This window comes from Pundamilia nyererei, unplaced genomic scaffold (assembly GCF_000239375.1).
Source record: "Pundamilia nyererei isolate P.nyererei 1_Seehausen unplaced genomic scaffold, PunNye1.0 scaffold00026, whole genome shotgun sequence".
NCBI classification, from domain to species: domain Eukaryota; kingdom Metazoa; phylum Chordata; class Actinopteri; order Cichliformes; family Cichlidae; genus Pundamilia; species Pundamilia nyererei.
In genome coordinates, this window is record NW_005187427.1 from 3,939,922 (window position 1) to 3,952,168 (window position 12,247).

General features: G+C 41.1%; 2 protein-coding genes across 7 annotated transcripts in view; both read right to left on the reverse strand.

Moving 5' to 3' along the window:
- LOC102207483 (EH domain-binding protein 1-like protein 1) overlaps nucleotides 1–2,536 on the reverse strand; it is a 28,515-nt gene extending 25,979 nt beyond the window's left edge. For 3 of the 6 annotated variants that reach the window (XM_013909501.1, XM_013909499.1, XM_013909498.1), the window contains exon 1: nucleotides 1,884–2,535. In XM_013909501.1, coding sequence (XP_013764955.1) covers nucleotides 1,884–1,987 — 104 coding nt within the window. In that variant the 5' untranslated portion in view covers nucleotides 1,988–2,535. Of the gene's footprint in view, nucleotides 1–1,883 lie in introns of all 6 variants that reach the window. The other 3 variants (XM_005727830.1, XM_013909497.1, XM_013909500.1) reach the window with 2 other exon arrangements.
- A 4,236-nt stretch (nucleotides 2,537–6,772) lies between these two features.
- znrd2 (zinc ribbon domain containing 2) lies at nucleotides 6,773–11,844 on the reverse strand. The gene is made up of 4 exons (XM_005727835.1): nucleotides 11,720–11,844; nucleotides 11,134–11,285; nucleotides 8,771–8,855; nucleotides 6,773–8,226 (listed from the first exon to the last, which is right to left on the reverse strand). The coding sequence occupies exons 1-4, from the start codon at nucleotides 11,733–11,735 to the stop codon at nucleotides 7,790–7,792; spliced, it is 690 nt and encodes a 229-aa protein (XP_005727892.1). The 5' UTR covers nucleotides 11,736–11,844; the 3' UTR covers nucleotides 6,773–7,789.
- Between the last annotated feature and the right edge of the window lie 403 nt (nucleotides 11,845–12,247).

Genomic DNA, 12,247 nt, shown 5'->3' on the forward strand with positions numbered 1-12,247 from the left:
CCCCCCCCCTGTATTTTTGCTTCTTTTATCCAACCTGATTGACCCTAACCTTTCTTTTACTTAAAATTGCCACCTTTGTTACTATTGAACATGTGTCTCAGTACAGAAAGTCGATGATCTTAAATAATAGGCTAACACCCCCTCAAACACAGACACATGCGCACAGAATATTTGTAGAGGGACCCACATGTGGCCAAAGAGTTCACTTCCTGTCAGTAACCTCAGAGTTTAATCACGTTCAAACATGTGTTGATCACCAACACATACATTGAGCACACATGACTGAAACTTTGGATGAATCTCTGGTGGTGTCCTCACTTCCTCTTTACTCCTCCCTTTCCTTCTCTGTCTGTGGTTATGACAGTGGAAGTTAAAGACTCTGATTTCATCATTTTGAATGTAGGAAGTAAATCACTCAGTTGCCTTTATAGGTTTTACACCACAGATGTATACCTGTGTCTTTCTGCTGTTGATCAAACTCTTTAAACCTTTTTGAGCCACTCTGTTCTTTATTGAGGTCTGTGCTGGAAACCCAATTAATACATCATTTAATGTAATCTGAACAGATAAGAAGGTGCAGTGTGGTCCAAACTGACAACTGGGTGAAAGTTTAAAGATGTTGCTGAAGCTATTAACAGAGGAGATTGCACTTGGGATTTTAAGATTATGATAATGTGTAATACCACTTCCAGTCACGTGAAAAAGAAAGTTTTCACAGTCCTCGTGCAGTTATGTGAAACGCTAAGTACACACAATGATTCAGTAGCTTGTAGAAAAACGTTTAGCATCAATGACTTAAACTGAGCTTTTCTCTGTATCTTTATTGGTCTCGTACATCATTATGGGGGATTTTTAGCTCACCTTTCTTTACAGTGTTGCTTCAGTTCATTGAGGTTTTTTGGCATTTGTTTATACGCAGCTCTCTTAAGGTCCTGCAGTAAATTCAATCAGGTTGACTTTGAATGGGCCGTTGCAACACATCGATTCTTTTCCTTTTCAGCCACTCTTGATAGATTTGCTGCTGTGCATGGGATCATTGTTCTCTTGCATGACCCAAACTGGGTCATGCAAGGACATGACAGGTGTGACAAGGACAGATGGCCTCATATGCCGGAGTTCATGGCTGATCCCATGTCTTCAAGGTCTCCAGGTCCTGTCGCTTCAAAACAAGCCCAAATCATCACACCTCCACCACCGTGCTTGGCAGGACTGCACAGAGTCCTGTGAAAACTTTCTGTTTCACATGACTGCATGGCAATAGTTTTACTTTCCTTTTTTTAATGCCAGTGCCTCACACTTTTGCTGACAAATTAACATTTCTTTTTGTATTTTTTTAATCGCATTGTAGTGTCTTTTCTAAGTTTTTGTTTTATTTGCATCAACTCTTTTATTATCTCTCTTTTTTTAAGTAGCTGGCTTAGTTAGCTATAGTCTAAAAACCTTGCCCTTGACCCCTGAAGCTGACACTTTTGACTTATTTTGCTTTCAGTATATCAGTTTGAGTCATATAACGTTTCAGCTTCCAAAAGTTTTGTGTAACCTAACGAGCTTTAGCCTCATAAAATAGTTTATTTAAATCCCAGACATGAACTAACAACGATGAGCATGACTGGACACTATAGAGGGTCCTACATGCGCATGGTCACAGCAGTGGACATATCACGTCCACGCAGGCGGGGTGGGGAATCGAACCCGCACTGTCAGCTCGGCACATGGGGGACGCCCTCATCGTCCTCAATGTAGCGGAAAACACCCACGATATGAGATAAACATAGGAGGCTTGTTATAGCTAATAACAGGCTTCACACGGTATCAGGAGGCTACTCACATCTCCAACAATAAAAATCGTGAGCAAATAGATGCAGAAAAGCGCATTTACTCACCATTTTTTAGTACACTCCAAAACGAGTTCCTGGTAAGAAGCGATGAACTGAAACTTTGAAGCCTTTTTACCAACTCGCTGCAGTCTTTTCCACACCGAAGTCATAACTTCCAGCGGTTAAAATAAAACCTAAGAAAGAGGAAAACTGAAGAAGCCCTCCGCCTGACAATAATCCAACTTTGTCCGCTGCTTGTGCTCCTTATAAGGCTTTCTTCTTCCTTCTCTGCTGCTGCTGCTGCTCCTGTTGCTTATAATGAACTTCACACAAGCTGTGACTTGCGCTCATTGGCACCGAGTTGAATCACACACTGACACACAACAAAAAGGACAGAAATGTCGCCATGTACCGAGAAGCAAGAGCCGAACACCGTGAACAGGCAGCTGAAGAGTCAGTAAAGAGGAACCGATTCCGCTCTGTCATTAACACAAGCTTCAAATTAATACGACAGCAGCCCGAAGTTTCAGTCAGACCACTGCAGGAGCTCTCACTGACTCTTTCTGCCAGTAATCCACATGTGGAGACGGCGCAGCTGACTCAAGCGTGGGGTTGTTGTAATATAGTTCTGCTTCCTTTAGAGTTAGTTAACCCTCCCTTTTTTCATGGGTGAAAGCAGCCAGCAACAGAGAGACAGGATATGCAAAGACTGATGCAGTGGTATGCAAACTCCTTTATCTTGCTGCTTGTGTGGAGGCACTGAGGTGACAGTCCTCACTTATACCTGCAGACTTTGATCCTAGCTATCTTGAACAGCCTTATCTGGCATTTAACTTAATCGCCGTTCATAATCACATCTCCAGCAAGCTGAAAGCACACTGTGCCTTGAAATTGCGTTTTTCAAATTGGGTATATAACTGAAATCACTTTCTGAGTTTCGGCTGCGTCATCCAACGCTCACTCAGGAAAGTGTGGATCATGTAGTTAGAGGAATAGTTTCCACTGAGGAGAGCCAATAGACTACAGACCAGTGTGTGTTTGTGTGTGTATGCGTGTGTGTAAGCTAGGTCAAGGCACAGGGATTTTCCTCAGTGAGAGCAGGAGTGTATTTATAGGATGGAGAACAGGGATTGATGGATGGACAGAGGCAGCTGGAGTAGAGGAGTGTGGGGCAGCAGCAGCAGGGGGTAACTCTCTCATGACTCAGAGTTGGGCTAATGTTACTCTTTGGTTCGGTATTCAACACAGCATTATACCTCTCAGTACCTCTGCCCAATCCTACTCTAAACATGTACACACACACACACACACACACACACACACACACACACACACACACACACACACACACACACACACACATAACAGCCTGCGGTGTCATCTCATCCCCTCATTTGTTAATTGGTGCTCTCTGCAGTCAGTAAAACTAATTTCTGTCTACTGTAAACACTTGCTGCTGTCTGGCCTCTTCTACTGTAGCACAAACATGTCATTTTTGTGTTGTCTCTTTTATTTTCATATCACTTTTGTTTTTCTTTGCCTATCTGGGTTATTTCCCAGCTGTAGGTACTGACATCACAAGTCAGTGTATTGTAGCTCTGGTAGTATTATTCCCCTTTCCAGCTTTGCCTGCTGTCACCACCCCTTCTGATGTCTATTTGTTTTACTAATCAGCGACTGTTGAATTTACAGTAACTGAGTCATATGATACCAACAGAGATAACAAGGCTTCTATGAGACGAGCAGTGAGCAGTGGGAAATATGTGAAAATTTACATTTGCATAGAGCCTAAAAGGCCAAACCACAAAAACATTCTGGTGATGGATGAGATAGAGAGCATGAACACAGACACACACACACACACACACACAGAAATTCAGCCCAACTCTCATTTAGAGTGACAGAGAGGCATATTCTAACAATATCCACAACATGTGTTGATTATAAATAGAGAACAGCGTGAGACGTTCTTCTCAGACATCTCTCCAAAGCAAATGGTTTTCCCCATGCTGCAGCCATGTAGGATGACCTCAGAGAAGGAGGAGAAGGTGGAGGACTGCAGGAGCTCTCTCTTGGCTGAAGGCAGCATGTCCCCTGTTGGTCATATTTGGCAATACCACCCCCTGGTTGTCTTTAACCGAATGCAGGAATACCGTTCATATCTGTGGCACACGCTGAAGTTATATTCCAAGACTTAAATGCAAAGTAGAAAGAAAAACCATGATGTGCAAAGTCACTTGTTAAACACAGACACTGACTTTCAAACGTTTAATGACAGCTTAATATATCTGCATTCACGACCTCTGAACAGGATTCCATCAGGATTTACTCAGGAATCATTTCTGATAATCTGAAGGTTGTTATCGCTGGAGTCTCAAGAGGAAGCAAAATGGTTTGTCTTGTATGCATAATTTTAAAAAGCAGGTTGTTTTCCCCCATACACTGCTGTTGAAAACCTATGGTCATTTAACACATTGAAGTGAAGTAAGAAAATCTTGAAGAAATCACAAACCTCCCTGATACTACTGTGTGAAGGATGAAACTCTAGGATTGCAACTCAGAGTCTCTAAAACCTCCCACTGTATCACACACAGTGGCAAACAGCTGATTAGGAACATGAAAGCATCCTGTTCGACATAAAAAAACAAGTAAGTTTCTTTGTATTAAACATGGACAGAGAAAAATGACAAAATCCTCATGAAACCACAAACTGCATGCCTGCATTCACATCTCTGTGAATGCAGGCATGCATTTTCAGAATCAAACAACAAGCACGTTGGAGCATGTAGATGGCACAAAATATGCCTGCACAGTGCTAACATCTGATCTTACTCGTCTCTCATGATTTTCTTCTCCAGCAGTGGCTGTAAGTGCTCCTGCAGGACAGCGAGTGCGAGTTAGTGTATTTTTGCTTGGAGTAGCATACAACTTTTGAATGAGTGTAAATTTTTACCAAGTTCCAAAGTTCTGGATCCCACATAGATTAGGGAACCTTTACACAATTCTCATATCAAGCATGCAGCACGACGAGAGAAAAAGGACTTTACAACTTCATGTTTTCAGATAAATTCAACTAATCTAAGGTTAAATTTCAACCTGAGGTTTATAAGAGGAAGAAACGGCCACATAAGTTGTTATAAACTGTTTCAAACTTCCCCTCTGACATTACCAATCACATCAGGAGAATGGCAAATAAAGCTGTCATGGATATACACACACCAGTCAAAAGTTTGGACAGCTTCTCATTTAATGGTTTTTCTTTATTTTTACTACTTTCTACATTGTAGACACATACTGAAAACATCAAATGCATGAAGCAAGATATATGGAGTCATGTAGCAAAAAAATAAATATGTTTTATATTTTAGATTCCTGAAAGTAGCCACCCTTTGCTTTGTTGACAGCCTTTGCCTTCTATCAATGAGCTTCATGATGTAGTCAGCTGAAATGGTTTTCGCTTCACAGGTCAGGGTTTATTTGTGAAATTTCTTGCCTTCTTGATGGGGTTGGGACCATCAGTTGTGTTGTGCAGAAGTCACAGCTGGTACACAGCTGACAGCTTTCTTTGACAACTGTTAGAATTCATATTATGGCAAAAACCAACCAGCTAAGTAAAGAGAAATGACAGCCCATCATTACTTTAAAAACTGAAGGTCAGTCAGTCCAGAAAATGGAAAAACTTGGAATGTGTCCCCAAGTTTAGTTGCAAAAACCATCAAGTGCTACGATGAAACTAGCACACATGATGACCGGCCCAGGAAATGAAGACCAAGAGTCACCTCTGCTGCTGAGGATAAATTCATCCACGTCACCAGCCTCAGAAATCGCAAGAGACAAGGAAGAAGAGAAAACTCTTGTGTGCTTCTTATCTTTCTCCACTTCCTTAGAGAATCCATTATCAGCATTCAAAGAGGGATTGAACAGAACAGAGAAGCACCAAAGTAAAACATCTGTGCTTGCCACTTGGAAAAAAAACAAAATAAAATAAACAACTACAGCTCAAGTTTCATTTTGAGACGCTGTTATGGAGTCATTAGAATGACTCAGTGTTTTTGACAGGGCGTAGTAGTTTAAATTGGGTATAGGTGTGGATGCAAGGTAAAAGAAGCTCCGAAGTGCATAGAATAAACTGCTGTATAAATATTTGTGTGAAAAGATGAACGTGGCTTGCAAAACAGGTCATTTTTATTTTATTTTATTTTCTATAAAAACTCCTGTGTAAATCCTGTTATCTATAATGTTTACCAATATAAAAAAACAATCTGGAAGATGATCACTTTTGGACTGGATGCTTCCTCACCTGATGTGCAATTTCTCCGAGCCCCAGCAGCATCCCCTGCTGGAGGTCAGGATGTTGCAAGCCCTTGGGCAGCAGCAGCAGCAGCTTCAGTGATGAAAAGACACCACCCAGTGGACAGTCAGCTCCGTGGCACAAACGCTTCCATCACATCATCGGGAGACGCAATGGCACAGATAAAACATGGCAAACAAACCTTAAGTGGAAACCGTCCTTATTTCTTTTTTATTCTCACAGAAAATAGCTGCCCCATCGAACCACACTTTCCAAGTGCAAAGCAGACTAGATGTAATGTGGGAGTAACAAATGTGAAGTCAAGCTTTCAGACAGCATCCCTGCTTCACCCGACTGCAACAGCACCATGATTGTCCCGATTTTCGGATAAAGTGCACAGTGTTTTCTTTAACTGAAGCACTTCTCTAACTCCAGTTAAATCCAGCCTGCCACGCAATAAATCAAAACTTGCATGGAGATGATGCAAAAGCCATAAACATTTATTTTGAACTTGCTTCAACACATCATTCTCACATTAAAACTATTTTGATGTGTTTCTGTGCCCCTGTAAATGACTTTAAACCCCCCCCTTGTGTGTGGATGGTGTTGTGTATGGATCCAGCTTTTATGAAGCCCTCTTATGAAAAGAAACAAGCTGCAGAGCTCCTGAACAAGAAGTGCTTTATTGTGATACATTATTAGAAATCTTTTACTACCTTGATCAACACTGAAGCTGGCTTTTCCTCTATCAACGTACAATTCAGAGTATATTTGCTCTCAGCTTTTTTCAAAGTATTATGTCTGACTCCCGAACTCTGCGCGCTCTCATAGACACATCGGCGAGCCACCTGACCGTCACCGTTAGGAATCAAACACATATACAACAAAAACTTTCTACAATGACCATCTTTGCACTGCCACAATGGCAGAGACAACAGAAACAGAGCCAGAATGAGCAGCAGGCTTTGTGAGACAATACAGGGCCACATTAGAGGAATGACGCGTTTTGGCAAAAATACTGACTATAAATCTGAATGTAGTAAAAGATCCCTTATAACTCTTTTCCACCGACATGTGACTAGTGTGAAGCCAGTTCTGCCCAAGGAGGACCATCCCAAATTTCCACAGGTTTGACAATCGAGTGGTAAAGAGAGGAAGAAAGGGTCATTTCTAAGGGGAGATAACAACGCAGGACAGACTGTTGGCTGCTTCAGCAAATCATTGGTGAATATCTGGTGATAGCCCCTCTATCAGACACTGACATCAGTGGTTTCAACTCAGGGTCCAGCATTTGTGGTGCTGTATCAAAAAAGCTGGCTTTTTCTCAATGGAAATGCATAGAAACATGTGTTAACTGGCATTTATCTCTTTGCTCTATAGATTAAACCATATTAGAAGAATTTAATCACAGAATGGGTTAAATTAATTATGTTTAGATTAATATCAGCTCTAACTTCCAAAAGAGTGAAAAAACAGTCAAATTTGTAACATTTCTGCCAGCTATACAACTACATTAATCCAAGAGTAACCGGTGCACTTTTGATGTTATATTCCTATTTTCATAATACTTTCTGACCAATTTTGAAATCATCTCTAAGCAAGAGAAGCTGAACCAGAGTCATTACTCCAAGACAGAGGCAAGCAGAAACAGTGTTCCAGGGTTTCAGCCAGTCTGTGACAGCTACTGGGTGAGCTCCTTGAGGCTGCGCAGCGAGTTGGCACAGCTGTTGATGAGGCTGCAGAGCTGGATGCTCGCTTCCAGTGAGGCTGAGCTTTGTAACTGGTTAGTGGCCCAGCGAAGTTTGGTGAGGACAGCTTCCTCGGCTTCCTGCAACACAAGTCGCTGGGCAGAGCTCTGTGGAGTAACTGAGGGACGAGCTGGTGCCAGGGCTGCAGTGGAGGCTGGAGTTGAAGGAGGAGGGACAGCGGGTGGAGGCAGAGGAGTTCTTCCACCTGCGGCAGCCCCCTCACAGTGCTCTGGTCTAGGTTGGGGAATGGACATATTTCCCTGACTGCTGCTGGGGCTGTCATTGAGCTCAGGAGTCTGGGACGGTGTGGGGGACTGGGCTGCGAGCTGCCTTTCCCTCACCTGGGACAATGCAGCCTGAGCATTCAGGGCTGGGAGGAAGAAAGAAAGGGCAGACAATGTAACAAGAACACAAAGTGGGCTAACATATGTATGTTTTTTGAAAAGATATTTATAATTATTTACATGGAAAACATAAGACTATGTGATTTAAAGGTTTAAATATCTATTGTGCAGCCCGTTTGTGAAAGGGTGGTCGAGTAGCAATTTATGTTCAAACTAGTTTTGCAGTGTAAATGACAGTTTCCAAATCTTCTAAACAACTTGACATTTGTAACTTTAAATGTAAATTTGTCTGGTTGAGCTGAAGGGTTTTAAACAAATTCTAAGGACACTGGAGAAAGCATCATTGGACGGCTGCTCCTACTCTTAATGTGTTAATGCTACTCTTTTTTGTGTTTTTTTTTTTATTTGTTTTATTTTTTCCAGTTAATTGTTTATATGAATTCTAATGTTTTAAAATGTAATTCTGTATAGATATTTAAACGGGGTCAATCTTGAAGATATGACCCCATGTCTCAATGAGGTTTAGCTGTATAAATACATTTTAAATACATTTTTTTTTTAAATGCATACCAGGGTTGTCTTTGTCAATATCAGAGTCCAGCTCCTGGCATGAGACGCAGTAGTTTTTCTGCTGTTTGTCCTGGAGAAGAATAGTCTGAAAAACACAAATACATAAATGATGCCACTCCTCACCTTCTGTTCATGATAACACCTGCATACATTTTTACATAATATTTTTATTTTTTTTTTAAAAAGCCACACTGCACAACAAAAAACACACAAAAAAAACACGCTGTGATATTTCCTAGCACAGATGATGACACAAGCCCAGGCATGTTTAACAAGAGATGATGATTTAGGACCCAAAGGAGCTACTTAACAAAAGGAAGAAAAAAAAAAAAAAAAACTTGTTTCACTGCTTGAGGCAAAAATACAACCAGGCTATGAAGCCAAACAAAAAAAAAAAAAAAAAAAAAAAAAAAAAAAAAAGGGATATCTGCAGCTGGTGATGTGAAACCGAATGTAAACATGACTCCACTGAGCATCACTGGGGCACTCCACATGACAGGAAGAGCGTACAATGGATTGAAATTACTGATGCAGTTAACATGGTGGTAAAGGAGTGTTTTAACCCTCTACACCCCATAACAGTTGCTCTAAACATCCCCTTAAATGCACGTGAATAACAATTACACCTAACAACAAATTGGGGGGGGGGGCACACACACCCATTTCAATTAAACATTAGGCGATAATTTACGTTTTCATCCCAGTCACTTTGTCTGGCATTCATGTGTGGTAAGTGAAGACTCTCGGATCACCGTTTACCTCAGCTGTCAACAAGCTGGGTGAGAATACCCCACGTGCCAGCTGTCTGGAGACAGGAGTGTCTAATCTGCTGACAACCAGGTGAAATCTGGACTAAAGTATTTTTAATGGACATTTTCTTATGTTAAAGCATGTAATTCAGTTCACAAGATGAGACTACAGGTGAGCAGGAAGAGGATGAGGTGGGCATAAGGGAGAAGTGGTGAATGAGGCAGATGAAGAAAAAAAAAAAAAAAAGGAAAATATAAATGTACAAATCTCATAGTTTGAAAGAACTATCTGTGCCATCTTTACAACTAACCTATAAAATTCACACTTTACCCTATTTATTTAGTTTTTTTCCAATATTTATGTGTTTGTAATACTTATCGGATTTCCCCTTTTGGGACATCCTAACAGAACTGTAACGTTTATAGACGATAAACACTAGAACCCTCAGGAGGGGTGATTTTGATCACCCAATCTGTGTGCTCACTCCTCTGCCTGCAGCTCTTCACCTCTCCTGCTCAAGACTAAAACTGATTTGGTTGCTGTGCTCTGGATTTCACTCTTTATTTGCTCGGATTAGCTCTCCATTCATTTCAGCTACGGCTCCTCTGCTGCTCTGCACAGCCATCAACCCTCCTGGTTCCTCACACATTCAGTCACACAGTGCTTCTCTACCACTCCACTTCGGCTTGAAATCCCATCCTCAGCTTTGCAATAATTATTTACTTTGGATCCAACTACAGTCCCCCTACATAGAGTTTTTAAATAAATCATATCTGGCAAGTTCTGGCTCAAGTGTAAACATGGTATTGCTGGGCAACCCTGTGTTTGCATTGAAGCACCGCAGCAATTTCCTAATGTTGTAAACCTGCTCAACATTTGGCAATAAAACCCTTTCTGATTCTGCTACAGCAGTGGTTTCACATCAGTTTCTATGGGGTCAAAATGATGTCCTCCGTGGTTCTAGATAAAAGCACTCATATTTTTTTTCCCTTTTGATCCCACACTCAAAATTCAGTATTTGATGAAATACGAGATGATGATGATGATGATGATGATGATGATGATGATGATGATGATGATGATGAGGTTTTAATTTAACAAAGTCACATAACTTTTAAAATGCCAAGAGGGTCAAAACGACCTCCTTCTGTTAAACAGGTGGTTAAAAGCTCAACTAAGATATGACATCCCAGGTAGAAAATATTATTCAATTTTATTAGGTGCAGGTTAAGTTCCTTTAGTTGGAATAGTTGTTGTGAAACTGCTGTTGTTTTAACCTTTTTTTAAGCTCTTACTTAAAATTTCCAGGGATTACATTATTTAAGCCATTTCTGGGCTTACATTTGGTCTTTGCTCTCTCACTGTTTATCATGCAGTGTCAGTACTATTGCACTATAACCCTGCTGGCATCTTCTGACAATAGATCCATACTTCAAATTAGGCAGTCTTCATTTTGTTTGCTGCTGGCTGGGAGCTGCAATCATCAGGACGTTGATATTTTACTATATACTTAGAAATATAATTATTGCATATTTAATAAAATATCATGATAACATATCAGAGGCTAACTCACCCAACCTGACAAACCCAGCACAGCGTCCTGCTTCACTCACCCCACACACTTCGCAGGCTTCTCCAAGCATCTTGTACCCTTTCAGCAGGTAGTCTCCCATCAGCTTGCTGATTTTGTCTTGCCGCTCCCTACGAGCCTGGATCACCTTCATTTCTGCTTCTGTTGGAGGCTCCCACTTAAAATCCTCTTCATCTGCAGGTCAGTAACAGCCGAAACGTTTCATTTTATTTTCAGATTTCAGACCACAACTATCCTTCTTTCGTATTCTCAAAACTTTAGGATTATAAACAGTCTTAAGCGCTGCTGTAACTTGTGGATACTATTATATGTCTGCTTCTACTTTACCGTTTCAGCGGGATTAAAACAAAAACCCTTTTGGCACTGTTTTGAAGTGTGACTATCACAGGTGAACTGCTCTGCTAGGAAATGACAAGCTAGCTAGCAAAGCAGCCGGGCTACCGTTTGGCTAACAACATGTTTACGCTGGCAGCGACGAATTTAAAAGCAAAAATAAAGTAACCCAGAGGAACAGCCTCAATAAAAAGAATTTCTTTTGTTAAATCACAATGCAGGAAAGCAGCAGAAATGTCAAAGTCAGCTTGTTTTTACAACACAAGTTCACAAACCTCCATTCAAAGCCATGTTTCTTCTGTGCTACACGTTGGACGTGATGACGCAATGCAACGCTCCTTCTTCCTCCTCGTTTCTTCCTCCGCGTTCGGCAAATATTTGAGCACAGCCGCCTGCCCCTAGTGTTAATTAGTGGTAAATACCACAAGAGTGAAATTTGGTGGGCAGCGTTCCCACTCCTCGCTGTTATAGTCAAAAATGGTAGCAATAGCGCCACCGTATGCTGATTAGTTAATTAACTTAAACAATTAAATCGTTTCAGCTAAACTTCTCATATGAGGATTAAGTGGATGATTTCTTCTTCTTTTTCTTCTTCCGCTTCCTCTTCTTCTTCTTCTTCTTCTTATTGTAATAAATTATTAAGAGAGTAGGAGCAGTGTGCTTTTTAGCACAATTTTGAAAATTGGAAGGGTGCCTGAGAAATGGAAGTGCACTAGAGAGGGATAAAGCTGATGGCTACACCATGAAGCCACCCAGCACAACAGCTGTTCTCCTTGTTACCATCTGGCAGACGTTACACGAGT

Coding starts and splice junctions, on each gene's coding strand:
- znrd2 (XM_005727835.1), bottom strand. Junction 8,856..11,133: donor AAGCCTGCGAAGTGTGTGGG/GTGAGTGAAGCA, acceptor TGTGTTTTTCAG/ACTATTCTTCTCCAGGACAA. Junction 8,227..8,770: donor TATTGACAAAGACAACCCTG/GTATGCATTTAA, acceptor TCTTCCTCCCAG/CCCTGAATGCTCAGGCTGCA.